Below are 19,238 nucleotides of genomic sequence, written 5' to 3' on the forward strand. Positions count from 1 at the left end.
GCACCAAAAAAGATTATGGTTACTGTTTGGTGGTTTCTTGCTGGTCTGATCCACTACAGCTTTCTGAATCCCTGTGAAACTATTACATCTGAGAATTATGCTCAGCAAATTGATAAGATGCACCAAAAACTGCAGCCCCTGCAGCTGGCATTGTTCAACAGAACGAGCCCAGTTCTTCCCAATGACAATGTCCAACCACATGTTAAAAACTTGAACAAATTGAAGTATGAAGTTTTGCCTCCTCCAGCATATTCACCTCTCACCAACCGACTACCATTTCTTCAAGCATCTTGACACTTTTTGCAGGGAAAATGCTTTCCACAACCAGCAGGATCTAGAAAATGCATTCCAAGAGTTCTTTGAATCCCCAGCTACAGATTTTTATGCCACAGGGATAAACTTATTTCTCACTGGAAAAATTGTGTTGATTGTAACCATTCCTATTTGATTAATAAAAATGTGTTTGAGCCTAGTTATAATGATCTAAAATTCACCACCTGAAACAGAAATTACATTTGCATAAACCTAACCAGAGAAAATCTTTGTAATATTAAATCAGGCAGATTTCTTAGGTAGGAAGCACAAATCACAATCTTTTAAAAAAGAATAATTTGGACTTCCTTGAAAGACAGGAAAATTAAAAGGCAAGCCACATTGAGAGAATATAATAAATCATATGCATATATGATTTGTGTGTGTATATCTGTGTGTATCGATAATACATATATATGTCAGGGAAGTGTGTAATTTCCTTGGTTCTGTCTCACTGCAGCAAAAATTTGAAGCAATGGACTAGTGTTACCGCTCAGTTTTATTCGGCAAGCAAAGGAAAATACATCCTTGAGGTATGAGGGCAGGCCAGCCCAAAAGAAGTGAAGAGAAGAGAAGCCAGCGGCTTAATTTTGCTCCCCTTTTTATATGTTTTCCTCCTCCCCCTGAGCCTGTCCGATATAAACTGGGCTAGCCAGGAGGGCTGTTTGCTTCATCTAAGGTTCTCACTCAGGTTCTTAGTCCTTCCTTTGTTCTGTTTTTCCCGGCTTTTCCCTTTCTTTGTCTTTTTTCCATCACTATTTTGGACTCCTTTTTCCTATTCTAACTACCTAACATATATGTATCCAGAATATATAGAAAATGACTACAACTCAATAATTAATTTCCCAGAGAAAAATGCCTTGGATGATAAATGAACACTGAAGCATACTTTCACAGTCTTATTTGAAACAACATAAAAATAACTCTAAAAATATGCTTAATTACTAACATCCAAGTATAAAAATTTTGACTTTTAGTGTATTTGTGCAGAAAATGGTAGAGTATTTCTTTTAAAATTGTAATTGAAAATAGCAAAATATTGTAATCAGAAGTGTTAGTTGCTCAGTCATGTCCAACTCTGTGAAACCCCATGGACTGTAGCCTGCCAGGCTCCTCTGTCCATGGAATTTTTCAGGCAATAATGCTGGAGTGTGTTGCCACTTCCTCCTACATAGGATCTTCCGAATCCAAGGATTGAACCTACATCTCCTGTGTCTCCTGCATTGCAGGCAGATTCTTTATCACTGAGCCACCTGAGAAGTCCAATCAGAGGAAAACATCAGTTCAGTATATAAGCAAGATTAAACAGTTACTAACCAAAATAATGAAGTTAAATAATATATGGAAACTATATTATGGAGACATACTATTTGTATTTTTAGAAAGATAGAGCCATATATTAGTGTGGAAAGATTTTAAAAAGTGAGTATTAATTTGTTGAATAAGAAACATAGTATCAATGAGGATGTATCATAAATGACTAGATGGCAATATGTAAATGTCTTCCGTGATTTTCTCTTTATGTATTTTTTCTTACAGGAATTGTATTGACAGGTATTTCCCCTTGAGTATGTCTTGAGGCCACATCCTTCCTCACAGCATCTTTTTCCAAACTTAGTGAACTGATTGACCTCTCCTTTGTTTCAGTTTTTCGTTTTAAAAACACAGACCAAAAAAAAAAAACACATTTTTTTCTCTTCTTTTTTTTTTACCTTTAGAGTCATAGTAACTTAGCAAAAAGTCAATGCCTCCTTCTTATTTACTCACATAGGGTATGCCATACCTCAAAATGTTTTTCAAGTAGTTTTTGCATTTTAAAGAGAATGTAACTGTGGAAATGATTCTAAAGTTCAGTGTTACAGAAAATTGTGACCTTGCTTTCATTTTGTAGGGCATCAAAAACGTGTAAAGTACTGGACAATGGATTACATCTGTTTCGTCTTCTCCTAAAGTAATACTTTTTTTGTGGTTCTTTACTTTGCCTCTTTTCCTTTGGTCTGTGGCTGCAAAAATCACTTTAATTGCTCAGCTAACCTTTCCTTCTACCCAAGCATACCTTTAAAAAAACAGGTAATATTATTTTTTTGAGGCTTGATATACTCTGATGAAATGTGAAGTTTATTTACTTTCCTTAGCATTCCTTTTTTCGCTGGAGAGTCTGACTATACCAGTTTTCTTTAACTTTCGTGTAGATTTGTTATTGGGCGAGAAAAACCTGGACAAGTGAGTGAGGTTGCCCAGTTGATAAGCCAGACTCTGGAACAAGAAAGGCGCCAGAGAGAGCTGCTTGAACAGCACTATGCCCAGTACGATGCTGACGACGATGAGGTAAGTTGCACTTGCAAACATTCTTCTTCCTTCATTTTTTTCTTACTACATCCCTACTTGATAAAACTCTCTTTACCATATAACAGTAAGACAGATCTTTGCAGTTTTTCAAGGTGAATATGTCAACCTCAACCTTACAGAAAGGAAATATTGCTTGTGTTTATTATTAGCTTATCAATCAATTAATGGTATCATATTTAAAATATGAAGTCTTCTGGATCAAATAAGCCCTCTTTTACCATATTATTAAGATACATTCATTGAAACAAAAAAAAAAAGGATAAAAATACCAAAATATAAATACTAGCTATCTTGGATTTTTCTCTCTCTGCTTTGTATTTTTCAATTTTTTTTTCCAAATTTTCTACAGTAAGTATGTAACAGGGAACACTTTCAAAAAATCAGTAATCATTTTGAATGAAAAGACATACATACTTACATAAACATACACAGAAAAGTACTGAAAATTGCTGAGTTTTTTTAGAATTTTTTCCCCCCAGGAAGAGAAAGTTCTTTGGATCTGCTCACTATGATTTGTGCTAACATAATGCAGAACAAAGCTTTTCCACCAGCACATATTCTATAGAGTAGATCCATATTGGAGTAATTTTGCATCTTGCTCTCTGTAAAAGATCAAGCAAATGAATAGAAGCTAACCCCCAAGTGAAAACGACTCTCCGGAACACTTGTGTGCTGTAATATAATACAGATGCTGGTCTATTTCTAATGTGAGTGCCAAATGTACGTTGATATAATGGGACAACATACTTTTTTATAAACATGTTAAACATGCATATGTTTCACATTGACATGTCAAAGGATCCATCAACAATGTAGCTGCAGAGTTTCATGCTCCATAAACATAGTGAATATTCAGGTAAAATAGATATTCTTCTTTATACCAGCTGGTAGAAGGACAGTGCAACTTCGTATGTTCAACCTCTACTCATCTGATATATTATTTTTCCAGAACTTTTTTGGTTTCTATCAAGGACCTAGTGAAGATTAATAAAGAGATATTCAAATATTTTTCATATATTTTTAGTGTGGAATGTTCTAACCCAAATGTATATTCATTTTTCATTTGTTTGTAGTATAATGAGGATGTATACTCTCTTTATTATAGTAGAAAATTTTTCCAGTGGTGCTTCAGTCAACTATTGATCTAAGAATAAACATCAGACTATTCTTCACGTGAATGAATTAGTTTCTTAAAATTCTATTTAATTGATTTAGTTTTTCACTTTCAGAATTCATTTTAAATGGCAAGTATTTTTTTGAAACAGAAACAGTGATTTCCTCAAATATTTGAACTTTCATCTTCCCTGTTTTTCAGTTCTCTGCACAAGTATCTTGTGTTTTATCAGAGACGCTGATTGCTTTGGCTGCAAGCCTGAATTAGGGTTGTAGAATCATTGCAGATTTGGCTGTTACCTGCTCACTCTGTTAGAAAAAATTTAAGGTTCAGGGGAGTACGGGTGACATCAAGTGGTGGAAGGTGAGGAGGCCAAATTTTCCAGTTGTTGAACCTCAGTGTCTTTGCTTAAAAGTACAGGGCCAGTTCCTCATATTCATAAAGCATGAGGAATAAAGCATCAGGTCTAACAAGGAAAGAGGGAAAAATCAGATATCTCTTTAATTAAGGCTTCCCAACTGAACATTTTAGATCACATACTACATATTTCCTCCAGTTATTTTGAGGAACAGATCACATTCATCTGCCAAAAGTTTTTTTTTTTTTTTTTTTGGTAAGATTTTTTCTAATAATTTGAATAAATGCATAAGGAATATTTGTCATTCAATGTTTATACTTAGAAATATACCATATGGATTTTGTTTATTTGTTTGTATGCCTTTTGCGGGGGACTTCCCTGGTGCCTCAGCAGTAAAGAATCTGCCTGCAATACAGGAGACCTGCGTTTGATCCCTGGGTTGGGAAGATCTCCTGAAGGAGAGTATGGCAACCTACTCCAGTATTCCTGCCTAGAGAATCCCATGAACAGTGGAGCCTGATGGGCTACCGTCCATAGGGTCACACAGAGTCAGACATGACTGAAGCGATTTAGCAGCAGCAGCATACCTGTTTTTATAAGGAAAGCAGAGTTGATTGTCACCTGAGCAAATATTCTCAGGGGCAGAGGGTAAATAAATATTCAGTGCCAGGCTTCTGCCAGGTGCCTTTCCTACATGATTTCAGATAATCTTTATAACAAGCAGAAGAGAATCCTTTCCCCCCCTTTTTCTGAAGATGTAATAATTGAGACTTTTTCTAGTGGTATAGCTAGTGGCTGCCAGATTTAGGATGGGAACAGAGTCCTTCTGGCTCCGAAGCCTGGCCTCTTTGCAACACACTGCTTATTTTGAATGGAGTAGACAGATGTGTCTGTCTGTATCTAGGCACACACAGAGTAACTGGGACACAAGAGATTCTGGAAGGGTTCCCGTTTTGGGTAATGAAGTTTCTTGTAACACCAAGGTTCTGGAATTCTTTGTTCTATAAATTTCTATTAATAGGGAGATTGAAGAGGACTTCCCTGGTGGTTCAGACAGTAAAGCGTCTGTCTACAATGCAGGAGACCTGGGTTCGATCCCTGGATTGGGAAGATTGCCTGGAGAAGGAAACGGCAACCCACTCCAGTACTTTTGCCTAAAAAATCCCATGGGCGGAGGAGCCTGGTGTCCATGGGGTCGCAAAGAGTCGGACATGACTGAGCGACTTCACTATTTTACTATAGGTAAATACTTAATCCAGAAGTAGCCTGTGAAGATAGGGCTTAAAGGGAAGAATAGCTGAGTATATAACTATTCTACAAAAAACCAGAGTTTAGTTTTAGGTTAAACTTTTTATTCCACTTGCAAGTTGTTGAAATAGAAAGCAGGTGCTTGCTACACCAAGTAGCCTTCACTTTATTGAAAAGGTCAAGGAGCTCTTTCTCATTGTTTGGTTCTCTCTCAGTGTTCCTTTTGGACATATTCCTCTCCCTTTCTTGTGTTACACACTGCCTCACCAAAGCATGCCCAGCTAAAACCAACCAACACACATAATTTTCTGTGTGTTAGAGAGATGAAAGGTCTGCAAATAGTGAAAACCCACTTTTGTGTAAACATGTCAATTTATTTACTTGATTTAGACTTATTTTTTATTAATGCTTCCAGGTGTTTATAAATTGATTGATTTGAGTGTTATGTCCTTATTTTTTATTTATTCTTTCTCTGTGTTAATGAAAAGAATACATAATGAAAATAACCAATATTGGTTATCCAATGAGCGATTTGGATGGTCCTTGAATAATTTATTGATTTCATATGTAATTGAATAATTTATTGATTTACATATCCTTGTTAACCCTGAGTTGTGTAATCAATCACTTGGTTTCTCATTTTTCTTACCATTTATAGAATCATCTTGGGATTTCAAAGTTAGAATCATTTTTATTTGATAATATCCCCCATGACATTCCCTAGGCCAGCCAGGAAAACCTCTAATTAAATGCAGAACGACCAGGTTCATCCAGTTAATTTCCAGAGCCAGCACTTAGATTGGCATTGTCTACTGCTGCTGCTGCCAAGTCGCTTCAGTTGTGTCCGACTCTGTGCAACCCCAGAGACGGCAGCCCACCCGGCTCCCGCGTCCCTGGGATTCTCCAGGCAAGAACACTGGAGTGGGTTGCCACTTCCTTCTCCAATACATGAAAGTGAAAAGTGAAAATGAAGTCACTTGGTTGTGTCCAACTCTTTGCCACCGCATGGACTGTAGCCTAGCAGGCTCCTCCATCCCTGGGATTTTCCAGGCAAGAGTACTGGAGTGGGGTGCCATTTCCTGCTCCAACTGTCTACTGAAAAACAGATAACTCTGGTTTTGGTCACACAACCCAAGGTTGATTCTAGCTTGAAACCTGTCACATTGACAGAGGGGAGTTGCTTGCTTGAACTGACCTATAAGGAAAACATTGCACTGTGAGGAAATATACCCTGAAAATGTAAAAGTACAGTGGGCCTCTTATCAGAACCATATTGAGGATTAAGAATACTTTACCATGTATTGTGTGTGCTTATATGTCTCTGTTTTAATAGTTTAATAAATTATAAGTCATACTCCAGTAGAATTTAAAATATATAGATAATCCCAAACTTCATTTAAATTTCTGAATTTTCTGTTTTTTTTCCTTCAAATATTTAAACTGAAAGAGTTTAAAATAAGTGAGTGCCCAATTCAGTTTGAATTGCATTCCTGTTTCTGTTCATTCTCTGTTAAACATTCTGATTTTTTTTTAAAGTTAAAATGGCTCTGCCTAACAGCTGAAAAATAAAAGAAAGGATCCTTTAAAGAAGAGGGAGATGTATATCTGAACCACTGGAAAATTTTAAATGTAGATGTGAGTGTATCTGTGATCAGGCATTGCACTTCTGGATTTATAAAATTATCATTCATTCATTTTTCTTTCTTTCTTCTTTTTATTATTAAAAAAAACAAACAAACAATCTGAAAGGTAACCATGGAGGATTTCAGTACACCCCTCAGACAGTCAGCACTATCCCATGAAATTCTAAGGTTATAGTAAATTTTTCAACTAGATTTTGTTTTCAGTAACAAATTTAATTTCCATTCATATGCCACAGCTATCAGTGTTTACCTTTTCAGCCGAGGTGATACAATTCTGGCATGTGTTTTGTGTCTCATGAGTCATGTATCTGTATTTTGGGAATTCATTTCTGTCGAAAAGAGCAGAATGTAATGCGAAACACTGTGGGCTTAGATTGGAAATGAAATGTGAACTGGTACTGTACCACTTTTTAAAATTAGGACGTATGTAATGGTTGTTCACATTAAAATGAGTTATTTTACATACACTTTTAAAATTATATGATTATTTTGCTTTTGCTTCTTTAAATATTAAGATATAATATTTATTAGACTTTGAAGTCTTAGATTATAGATGGCATTTCAAAGCCTTTTTGTGTAGTAGTTTATAACAAGGTGAATTATCACTCCAGAAGCCAAGGCTCCTTCTCTTAAAATATAATTTAATCTTTCTTTCATAATTTGTTTTTATTACTAGCAATTATTATCATTACAACTATATTATGACAACATTAGCTTATTTTTTTAGAATCTTTTAAAGTATTGAATACAATTTAGAGCAGCTGCCTACATGGATATGCATTTTTATTGCTTGTGTTAATACGTAATAATTAGAAGCAGGAATATAATGCAAGTTATGGTTTGCATAAGAGTTAAAGGTTTACAGAAATGTAATTTTTATGTGAAAAAGCATTAAAGGGATAACATTAAATCTGACTTATGCTATATGCTGTTCCTGTTTGGAAGCAGGTTGTGTTGTACGAACAAGAGATTGCAGTTACTATGGATGGCCTTTTAATAATATGAACTGGCTTTATAACTAGTTACATGGTTGAAACACTAAGAGTTTGGGGATATTTTCTTAGTTCTTAAAAATTTATGTTACAGTAAGCACTGGAACTTCAGTGTTTTTCCTTCCTTTATATTAGGCTGCTGTCTCTAGTGGAGGGAAAAGCCTTTTTTAATTTTTGTTGTCAACCATTTTAGAACACTGTGGCTGAATTGCAAGGAGTGTCTGGCAACTGCAATAACAATAACAACTATTTCCTAAAGGTTTGTTTTTCGGTGGAAAATAATGCTTATCTTTACCTTCCTGCTTCATGTGTGAAATTAAAAATTCTATGTGTCTTATTAACTAGCTCTGTGCTCAGAAGAACTTCTCTAGAACCATGTGTTTTGTATGTTGAATAACAATTTGAAAATAATCACTCAAAAAATAGTATTTGATTCTGAAACATAGCACACATTTTAGTCACAGATTCTGCAATTTGGACTCACTTCCTAATATTTCACCATGGATGTTTTTAACACCTAACATTTTAAATATTTTGTAATTCATAACAAGGAAAAGAAAAAGATAACTAACAATAGGGCTATATGATGTTTATAAAATATACACAGCAATTTAAATATATTGTCTTTAAATTCAGCGATCATTTTTTAGAAAAGGATCATTTGGTAAAGTTCTTAATTTTTAAAAGAACTAAATGCATATATCTTTCAATTACAGTAGTACTTGTTTACATGACATATTGTAGGCGTACTAAAATGTATAAAAATATTTTATACTTTAAATAATAAAATAATTCTCACTATCTTTCCGTTCAGTTCAGTCGCTCAGTCGTGTCCGACTCTTTGCGACCCCATGAATCGCAGCACACCAGGCCTCCCTGTCCATCACCAACTCCTGGAGTTCACTCAAACTCACGTCCATTGAGTCGGTGATGCCATCCAGCCATCTCATCCTCTGTCATCCCCTTCTCCTCCTGCCCCCAATCCCTCCCAGCACCAGAGTCTTTTCCAATGAGTCAACTCTTCGCATGAGGTGGCCAAAGTACTGGAGTTTCAGCTTTAGCATCATTCCTTCCAAAGAAATCCCAGGGCTGATCTCCTTCAGAATGGACTGGTTGGGTCTCCTTGCAGTCCAAGGGACTCTCAAGAGTCTTCTCCAACACCACAGTTCAAAAGCATCAATTCTTCAGCAGTCAGCTTTCTTCACAGTCCAACTCTCACATCCATACATGACTATTGGAAAAACCATAGCCTTGACTAGACATACCTTTGTTGGCAAAGTAATGTCTCTGCTTTTGAATATGCTATCTAGGTTGGTCATAACTTTCCTTCCAAGGAGTAAGCATCTTTTAATTTCATGGCAGCAGTCACCATCTGCAGTGGTTTTAGAGCCCCCCAAAATAAAATCTGCCACTGTTTCCACTGTTTCCCCATATATTTCCCAAGAAGTGATGGGACCAGATGCCATGATCTTCGTTTTCTGAATGTTGAGCTTTAGGCCAACTTTTTCACTCTCCTCTATCACTTTCGTCAAGAGGCTTTTTAGTTCCTCTTCACTTTCTGCCATAAGGGTGGTGTCATCTGCATATTTGAGGTTATTGATATTTCTCCCAGCAGTTTTGATTCCAGCTTGTGTTTCTTCCAGTCCAGCGTTTCTCATGATGTACTCTGCATAGAAGTTAAATAAGCAGGGTGACAATATACAGCCTTGACGTACTTCATTTCCTAGTTGGAACCAGTTTGTTGTTCCATGTTCAGTTCTAACTGTTGCTTCCTGATCTGCATACAGATTTCTCAAGAGGCAGGTCAGGTGGTCTGGTATTCTCATCTCTTTCAGAATTTTCCACAGTTTATTGTGATTTGCTATCTTTAGCTGCCAGTAACAGTGATAAGAGTAACTTAGAAATGGGAAGTCAGGTGTATTTAAAAGGGAGATTGAATCAGTTCTAATGAGGTGGATGAAACTGGAGCCTATTATACAGAGTGAAGTAAGCCAGAAAGAAAAATACCAATACAGTATATTAATGCATATATATGTAATTTAGAAAGATGGTAACAATAACCCTATATGCGAGACAGCAAAAGAGACACAGATGTATAGAACAGTCTTTTGGACTCTGTGGAGAGGGTGAGGGTGGGATGATTTGGGAGAATGGCATTGAAACATGTATATTATCACATGTGAAATGAATCGCCAGTCCAGGTTCGATGCGTGAGACAAGGTGCTCAGGGCTGGTGCACTGGGATGACCCAGAGGGATGGGATGGGGAGGGAGGCGGGAGGGGTATTCAGGATGGGGAACGCACACACACACAAAAAGACAAATGAAAGAGAGATTGCTTTATGGTGATTAGAAGGGCCAGAAAAATAGAAGAAATACAAAACCTTTCAACTTGTATGCAGATTCCAATTTGACTGGACTTTTAAAATTATTATATTTAATCATACCCTTTGGTTTATGATCCCAGATCTCTACTAGTGGTCATTATCATTGAAATTCAGAATCATAAGGTACTTGGAAGACATTCAGTTAAAGATTGTGTTCATTTTTGGTCTTACCTAAGCAGTGCACACATGTGCACATAAGCACACACACAAACAAACACACTATGCTCAAGAGGTGGCATACTGCTCTACTTGAAAGGTCCTCTCTAGTAATATTATTTGTATGTAGAAACATTATTATTTATAACATTGAGCAGAGACAGGAAGATGTAGCATGTGAAGGGAAATTAGAAGTTAGAACAGAAAACTTTGCCTAAATAATGCCATCTTTTTGTATCTCATCTTTGGGGTTTATTTTTATTTATTATAATTCAAGTGATTTGAATATGTTTTCTCATTTTTTTCCAACTGCCACATTGTGATATGAATTCATGAGCCAGATACAAAATGTCAGATAGAATTTAAATTAAATTTAAATTAAATTTCTCTCAGATTACAGATTTTGTACTTTCTAGAAACCATTCTAGAACAATTCAGTGATGAATTGCAGAGTTAGCAATGTTACACAAATGCCATAAAAACAAACACAAATGACAGTATTTTTCCAACTTTATAAACATTTATGAGTTGAATATAATTTTTTACCAAAAAGCTCAAAAATGCTAAAATGCACAGTAAGAGTTCAGCCTTATTATCCTGGGAAACTAACTTTCCAGTGGGCCACAGGGATCCTGTGGTTCCGCATGCTTTTGGTCTCCTGTTTTCTCTACCTTGAATGCCATTCCTTGCACTCTTTGTTGCTCTTGTTAATCCTGTTCACCTTTCAGGACTCCGTTTAGGTTTCATCCATTCCTCCAAAGCTTTCCTGGGCTCTCTCAGCTGGGCTGAGGGCCAGTTTTTATCCAGTCAGTAGCACCTTGTATAGCTTTCTCTACCACTCTTTATCTGCCACTAGTTTGTAATCTCTGCAATGGCAGCTTTCAGTAGCTGCTTGACTTTTAATACAGGCAGGGGTGAGCGCAACACTGGGCAGTTAGAGGAAGCCAGGACATTGAATCGAATTGAATCACTCAAATGATATTAAGGTGAAGAGTGGCGAGAAGAGTCAAATGAGGAGAATGACGTTCAGTTAGGAACATAACTGAAATAGTGAAGGGGAAATGGCACAGAATACAGGGATAAAAGAATCTAACTAGGAATAGATTAGAGACTGAAGACAGGGTGAAGGACTGAAGGAAGTAGCTGTGCTTGTCTTTGGCACTTTGAGGGTTAGCACCTTTCTGTGGGCTTTTGCTATCACATTTTAATTGTTTTGAGAGACTATGAATTTACAAGAAGACCTTATCTTTATCACATTGCACCAAAATCTTCTGTATGTAAAGCCAAGAAAAAAAATAATTAATACGTATTTCATTCCTTGAAAACCTTTGGGACCTTGGAAATAGCAGCCTGGTGACTCATACTGACATGACTGCTTTTTAGTCATAACTGAATAAACAAGTAGTAGAAATAGAATAGTCGAAATGGCCTAAGTGATACCAAGATCTATACTGCATAGATCTTCTCCTGCCCATTGTATGAACTTAGAAATATCCTTCAATCATAGAAATCTTTCCTGATACCAGGAATATAGTCAAACCTTTAGAGTGTGAAATGTATATAATGAGGTATATGGCCTTGGTACCAATGCCAGATAATGATGAAAAAGATGTGTAAGTTATTCCTATTCAAAAGAATAAGAAGTTCTTCCCTACTCAAAATAATACGAAAAATCGTAAACAAAATAGTAGCAAACAATATTCAATAACATAAAAAAGATATCATGGCCAAGTTGAGTTTAGCCAATAATGAAAGTATGGTTTAACACTGGAAAATCAGTCACTATTGCATCTGACATTGTACGGAAAAGCATGAAGAAATAATTAAAGAAATAAATTAGAAAGAAAGTCATAAGAGTTACCATTACCAAGAGTTATCATAAGAGTTATTATTACCAAGTGATTGTCTGTTTGGTAAACCTCAAATATATATACAGAGGATACATTACAGATAGAAGTAATATATGATTTCAGCAAATTTGCTGGATACAGAATTAATATAAAATATCACATCTATTTCACTGTATCTAATAGAGAAAATGTAATTTGTAAGCTATTTACCTTGTTAAAGGCAAGAACATACCTAACAAAAGATAAGTATGACCTTCATAGAGAAAAATACATTTTATTGAACTTTATTAAAGAAAGCTTATATAGAAAGACAAAAAAACCTTCTTGTTCATGGACTAGGAGACTCAATAGCTTAATTCAGTCAATTTTCTCTAAGTTAATTTATATATTCAATATGATTGAAATAAAAATGATTATAAGGAATTTTTAGATGGAATTTGATAACCTGATGCTCAAATATATATATGAAAGAATAATGCACCAGAAATAACCATGATATTTCACATGGTATTTATTATTAAGAGATATTTATTATATTATATTAAGAGATATTTATTATTAAACTGTAGCATGTTAGAACCTAGGACAAAAGAATGGACAAGTTGGTCAATTAGCTCAGAAACAGACCCCCCCACATAGAAAATTTGTTTGTGACACAGATAACAGTCTAGATGAGTTGAGAAATATTAGGCTTTTCAATGAAGGGTAGATGGTAAAATTGCAACCCTTATCTCAAGCTGAGCTTAAAAGTTCATTCCAGATAAATTATTGCTCAAATGTGAAAAGAAAAGCTGTAAAATTTAGGATTCAGTATAGAAGAATATCTTTATGACTTCAGTCATAAAGAAATGGTAAGAAATGGTTCCTTACATGAGACACTTAAGCAAATCCATAAAGGAAACAATTGAGAAAATTGAGTGCATTACGATTAATAACTTCTTCTTATCAAGAGATTACTTCTGTGAAAACAAAAAGACATACCAGAAGCTTGAAGAAAATATTTGAAAAAATAAAAAACTGAAAGAAACCTGTATAAAAAGTCCTCTATGAGCCAGTGAGAAAAGTCAAATATAGACTATTGACTTAAATTGTCATATTGTAGGAAAAGAGAAATCTGAGTGGCCAATGAGCACGTGAAAAGATGCTCAAACATATTAGGAATCAAAATGTAAAAATTAAAAGCCAAAATGAAATATTATTTTCCATCTATTAAATTGATTTAAATTGGATATTTTAAGTTTTGGTGGGAATATGGACTAAAAGGAACTCCTCTCTGTATAAATATAAATTGGCCAGTTCACTTTGGAAAATGATTTGGCATTATCTAGTGAAGTTGACTCAACAATTATATTTCTTAAAAAGAATACCTTAGTAAAATTCTTAAATTCACGAGGTGTTGCTGTTGTTGTTGTTCAGCCACTCAGTCGTGTTTGACTTTTGTGACCCCATGAACTGCAGCACACCAGGCCTCCCTGTCCTTCACTGTCTCCCTGAGATTGCTCAAACTCATGTCCATTGAATCCATGATACCATCCAATCATCTCATCCTCTGTCGTTCCTTTCTCCTGCCTTCAATCTGTCCCAGCTCAGGGTCTTTTCCAGTGAGTCAGCTCTTCCAGTGAGTCTTGCATCACGTGTCCAAAGAATTAGAGCTTCGGCTTCAGCATCAGTCCTTCCAATGAATATTCAGGGTTGACTTTCTTTAGAATTGATTGGTGTGATCTCCTTGCTGTCTAAGGGACTCTCAAGAGTCTTTTCCAGCACCACAGTTTGAAAGCATCAGTTCTTCAGTGTTCAGCCGTTTTTATGGTTCAACTCTCACATCCATACATGACCACTGGAAAAACCATAGTCTTGACTAGACGGACCTTTGTTGGCAAAGTACTGTCTCTGCTTTTTAATATGCTGTCTAGGTTGGTCATAACTTTTCTTCCAAGGAGCAAGTGTCTTTTAATTTCATGGCTGCAGTTGCCATCTGCAGTGATTTTGGAGACCAAGAAAATAAAGTCTCCACTGTTTCCATTGTTTCCCCATCCATTGGCCATGAAGTGATGGGACCAGATTCCATAATCTTAGTTTTTTGAACATTGAGTTTTAAGCTAGCTTTTTCATTCTCTTTTACATTCATTCAGAGGCTCTTTAGTTCCTCTTCACTTTCTGCCGTTAAAGTGGTGTCATCTGCATATCTGAGGTTATTGATATTTCTCCCAGCAGTCTTGATTCCAGCTTGTGACTCATCCAGCCTGGCATTTCTCATGATGTACTCTGCATATAAGTTAAATAAGCAGGGTGACAATGTATAGCCTTGACATACTCCTTTCCCAATTTGAAATGAGTCCATTGTTCCATGACCAGTTCTAACTGTTGCTTCTTTACCTGCATATAGGTTTCTCAGGAGGCAGGTCAGCTGGTCTGCTATTCCCATCTCTTTAAGAATTTACCACAGTTTGTTGTGGAAGCACAGTGTAATATCATTCTTGTAATTGAAAAGAATTGGATACAACTGATATCTCTATCAAAAAGAGAATGAGTTAATATATTGAGGTATATTCAATGGAATACCATACAGAAGATGTCTCTGCAATTCATAACAGGAATTTCAGGAGCCTATAATTAAAAAGAGAAAGGCACAGAAGAATATAAATGATACAAACTTCATATAAATGACTCCATTTATATGAAGTTCAAAATCATGTAAAAATTACTGATACTTTACTTAGTCATACAAAAATATAGTAAAACTAAAGAAAAACAAGAATGATAAAAATCAGCAGAATTATTCTGAAGGGCAAGAGACTAAACTATTATAGAATCAAGAGGCACACAAAGAGGATTATAACTGAAATGTAGTGGCACTGCTCCTTAAGTTGTTAGTTCATTTGTGGTGGTTAGATCCTTATTTCATTATATTTTTGTATATTTCATAAATATTATTTGTGTGAACTCAATATTTAATGAAAAAAGTTAAAATCTGTCATGTCCAATTGCTTATATTTAACAGTTATGTGGGCATAAAATGAATATGACATGATTCGTGCTCTCCAGGGTCCTGTAAAATGACTTAAAGACTTTGTGTCTCAAAGTGGGATTCTCATAGTACTTCTTTTTTTTAATATAAATTTATTTATTTTAATTGGAAGTTAATTACTTTACAATATTGTATTGGTTTTGCTCATAGTACTTCTTTAGGATTGCAAATTTCTCCACCCAACCTCGCATCTGCTGGAAGAGAATATGCGCTATAAATGGCCTAGGGCTATGGGAGTTTGTGGGAAGGGTTAGGTATAATCAGGGCTGGAGCTGCGCAGTTTAAAGATGCCAGGAAAACTGTTGAGAAGACTTTTGAGTGCTGGTATTGCAGACACTTTCAAGAAGAAATTGTTGTCACAAACCACCAGATAGCCATAATGAGGAGAGGAGTAAAATTATTCCCCCTCAAAGGAAATTATAAGTTTGAGAGTACATTTATTATTAATCCATAGAAACACCATCAATGATATTTTTGTTGGTCTTAGTTTTTGTTTGCTATAGATTCTGTAGGTATAATTTCGAGATCTATGTGATAATCAGCATTTTTGCAATCATATGAGTCAATTTTTATATGAATACACCATATTTTCCAAGATTCAATTAGTTGTACAATTAAAGAATTATTGAAATAATAATAGTGTGCCACTTGGTCAGTGTAGTTGTTCTCTTCTGCAGATTAAAGATTCAGGAAAATACAAATCTCTTAAGTCTCTTCCCACAGTTCTGCTGGCAACAGAATAAGTGCTTCATTGTTTCCTTAGCAAGTAAAATGAAACTCAAGGAAGGCTGCCAATTTGAAACTGCAGTGTGACATTTGAATTACAGAGGTCTACTTTGGTCTCTTGACTGTTTAGTTCTGGCTATCAGTGGGAAAAATAGGGATCACTGGTTCCCTCCTCATATAGAATATATTCATCAGAGACTTAAAGACAATGACATTTATATCTTAGTAAGTAGCTATCAGTTATAAAGAGGAATTGAATTAGAAATACTGAGTCATGGAAAAATATAGTTTATACTCCCCAGAAGCTTAGTATTTTGCTGTGGAAACAAATATGTATGGTAAAGAATTTAAATCATTTTCAAAGCAGTCTGTCTAAAGGCCAGAAAACCATAGTCTTAAAGAATCATCACAACAAAGGACACACAAAAGTAAAAGCGTGAGTTTGAGACTTGTGGTTTCAGGGTTTATTTGCAAGAATTTGTTTGTTGTTATAGTTTATATGTTTTCTGTAACTAAGAAGCTGGGGTAATATTGGGTGAAATCAAGAAATAAAAAGACCGTTTACCTGCAGAGTATGTGAAAGGAGTAATGGTGGGAAAGTCTTCAACAGAGTAAACTGAACGATGTTATAAAAACTTCAAAAGTTAGCTGAATTTCTAGGAAGTTTTTTGAAATTAACACAACATTGTAAAGCTACTATACCCCAATAGTAATAATAATGAAGATTTCTGAGGCATTGACTACTGTTTGTTCTAGACTTCAAGTCCCTTATAATTATACAGTGGAAGTGACAAATAGATTCAAGGTATTAGATCTCATAGAGTGCCTGAAGAACTATGGACGGAGGTTCATGACATTGTACAGGTATGGCACTAACAGAAGCAGAAGGTGTCAAGAATACACAGAAGAACTATACAAAAAAGCTCTTCATGACCCAGATAATGATGTGATCACTCTCCTAGAGCCTGACATTCTAGAATGCGAAGTCAAGTGGGCCTTAGGAAACATCACTACAAACAAAGCTAGTGGAGGTGATGGAATTCCAATCGAGGTATTTCAAATCCTAAAAGATGATGCTCTGAAAGTGCTGCACTCAATATGCCAGCAAATTTGGAAAACTCAGCAGTGGCCACAGGACTGGAAAAGGTCAGTTTTCATTCCAATCCCAAAGAAAAACAATGCCAAAGAATGTTCAAACTACCTCACAATTGCACTCATCTCACACAGTAGCAAAGTAATGCTCAAAATTCTCCAAGCCACGCTTCAACAATACATGAACCGTGAACTTCCAGATGTTCAAGCTGGATTTAGGAAAGGCAGAGGAACCAGAGATCAAATTGCCAATATCTGTTGGATCTTTGAAAAAGCAAGAGAGTTCCAGAATAACATCTACTTCTGCTTTATCAGCTACACCAAAGCCTTTGACTGCGTGGATCACAACAAACTATGGAAAATTCCGAAAGAGATGGGAATACCAGACCACCTGACCTGCCTCCTGAGAAATCTATATGCAGGTCAAGAAGCAACAGTTAGAACTGGACATGGAACAACTGGTTCCAAATTGGGAAAGGGGTATGTCAAGGCTATATATTGTCACCCTGCTTATTTAACTTACATGCAGAGTGCATCATGAGAAACGCTGGGCTGGAAGAAGCACAAGCTGGAAACAAAATTGCTGGGAGAAATATCAATAACCTCAGATATGCAGATGACACCACCCTTATGGCAGAAAGTGAAGAGGAACTAAAAAGCCTCTTGATGAAAGTGAAAGAGCAGAGTGAAAAAGCTGGCTTAAAGCTCAACATTCAGAAAACGAAGATCATGGCATCCGGTCCCATCATTTCATGGGAAATAGATGGGGAAACAGTGGAAACAGTGGCAGATTTTATTTTTTTGGACTCTAAAACCACTGCAGATGATGACTGCAGCCATGAAATTAAAAGATGCTTGCTCCTTGGAAGAAAAGTTATGACCAACCTAGACAGCATATTCAAAAGCAGAGACATTACTTTGCCAACAAAGATACATCTAGTCAAAGCTGTGGTTTTTCCAGTGGTCATGTGTGGATGTGAGAGTTGGACTGTAAAGAAAGCTGAGCTCAGAAGAATTTATGCTTTTGAACTGTGGTGTTGGAGAAGACTCTTGAGACTCCCTTGGACTGCAAGAAGATCCAGCCAGTCCATCTTAAAGGAAATAAGTAGTGAATATTCACTGGAAGGACTAATGCTGGAGCTGAAACTCCAATACTTTGGCCACCTGATGTGAAGAACTGACACATTTGAAAAGACCCTGATGCTGGGAAAGACTGAAGGTGAGAGCAGAAGGAGATGACAGAGAATGAGCTGGTTGGATGGTATCACTGACTCAATGGACACGAGTGAGTAAACTCCAGGAGCTGGTGATGGATAGGGTGGCCTGGTGTACTACAGTCCATGGGGTCACAAAGAGCTGGACATGACTGAGCGACTGAACTGAATCAGTGACACCACCTCTATCCTGGAAAGCGTTCAGGGTGACCTCAGCTCACTGGCCAGGGTTTTTATGGATTATAGAATTGTCTTAACCCGTAGATTTCTCCCTTGTGGTCCCATTCCTCATCTGTAAAATCATTGATATCTTCTGCTATATTTGAGGATATAGTGGTATGGCACTAAAGACACTGATACCGCTAGTACCTTAGACTGAGTGAAAAACTCAGTTGAAGAATCTTAAGGAGACAGCTCCTGTATTTCTAAAGTAGACCTTGATGGTTTATGGAATTTGTTTAGCCAGTAGGGTCTGGAAGCCTGGGGAGTATAGTCAGTCTCAGAACTGCAAGTTGGTCTCATTCTGCTATTTAGAGTTCTTTTAATAGTAGTTTTAATTATACGCTGTGGGAAAGACTGAATAGATTTTGTCTGGCCACTCTTGGCCACACGTATTAATGTAGTCAAGGGAATGCCATACTCATGGGAAGATTCATCAGATACCCAGATGGTGCAGAAATGAGGATGAGTATTATTGGGAAACAGTTCCCCCAGGGCTCTCTGACTTTTCTGCATATGTTGTGAGCAGAGGCACTAATGGCCTTTGTTTC

The 19,238-nt window shown here is 36.3% G+C and overlaps 1 protein-coding gene across 4 annotated transcripts in view; it reads left to right on the forward strand.

The window, feature by feature from the left end:
* The window catches only part of PPP1R9A (protein phosphatase 1 regulatory subunit 9A), a 333,750-nt gene that overhangs the window by 239,198 nt on the left and 75,314 nt on the right, over window positions 1-19,238 (forward strand). For all 4 annotated transcript variants that reach the window (XM_068972651.1, XM_068972650.1, XM_068972653.1 and 1 more), the window contains exon 5: window positions 2,505-2,640. In XM_068972651.1, the coding sequence (XP_068828752.1) occupies window positions 2,505-2,640 (136 nt within the window). The remainder of the gene's footprint in view (window positions 1-2,504; window positions 2,641-19,238) is intronic.

Source organism: Capricornis sumatraensis, chromosome 5 (assembly GCF_032405125.1).
Source record: "Capricornis sumatraensis isolate serow.1 chromosome 5, serow.2, whole genome shotgun sequence".
In the NCBI taxonomy this organism is placed as follows: Eukaryota; Metazoa; Chordata; class Mammalia; order Artiodactyla; family Bovidae; genus Capricornis; species Capricornis sumatraensis.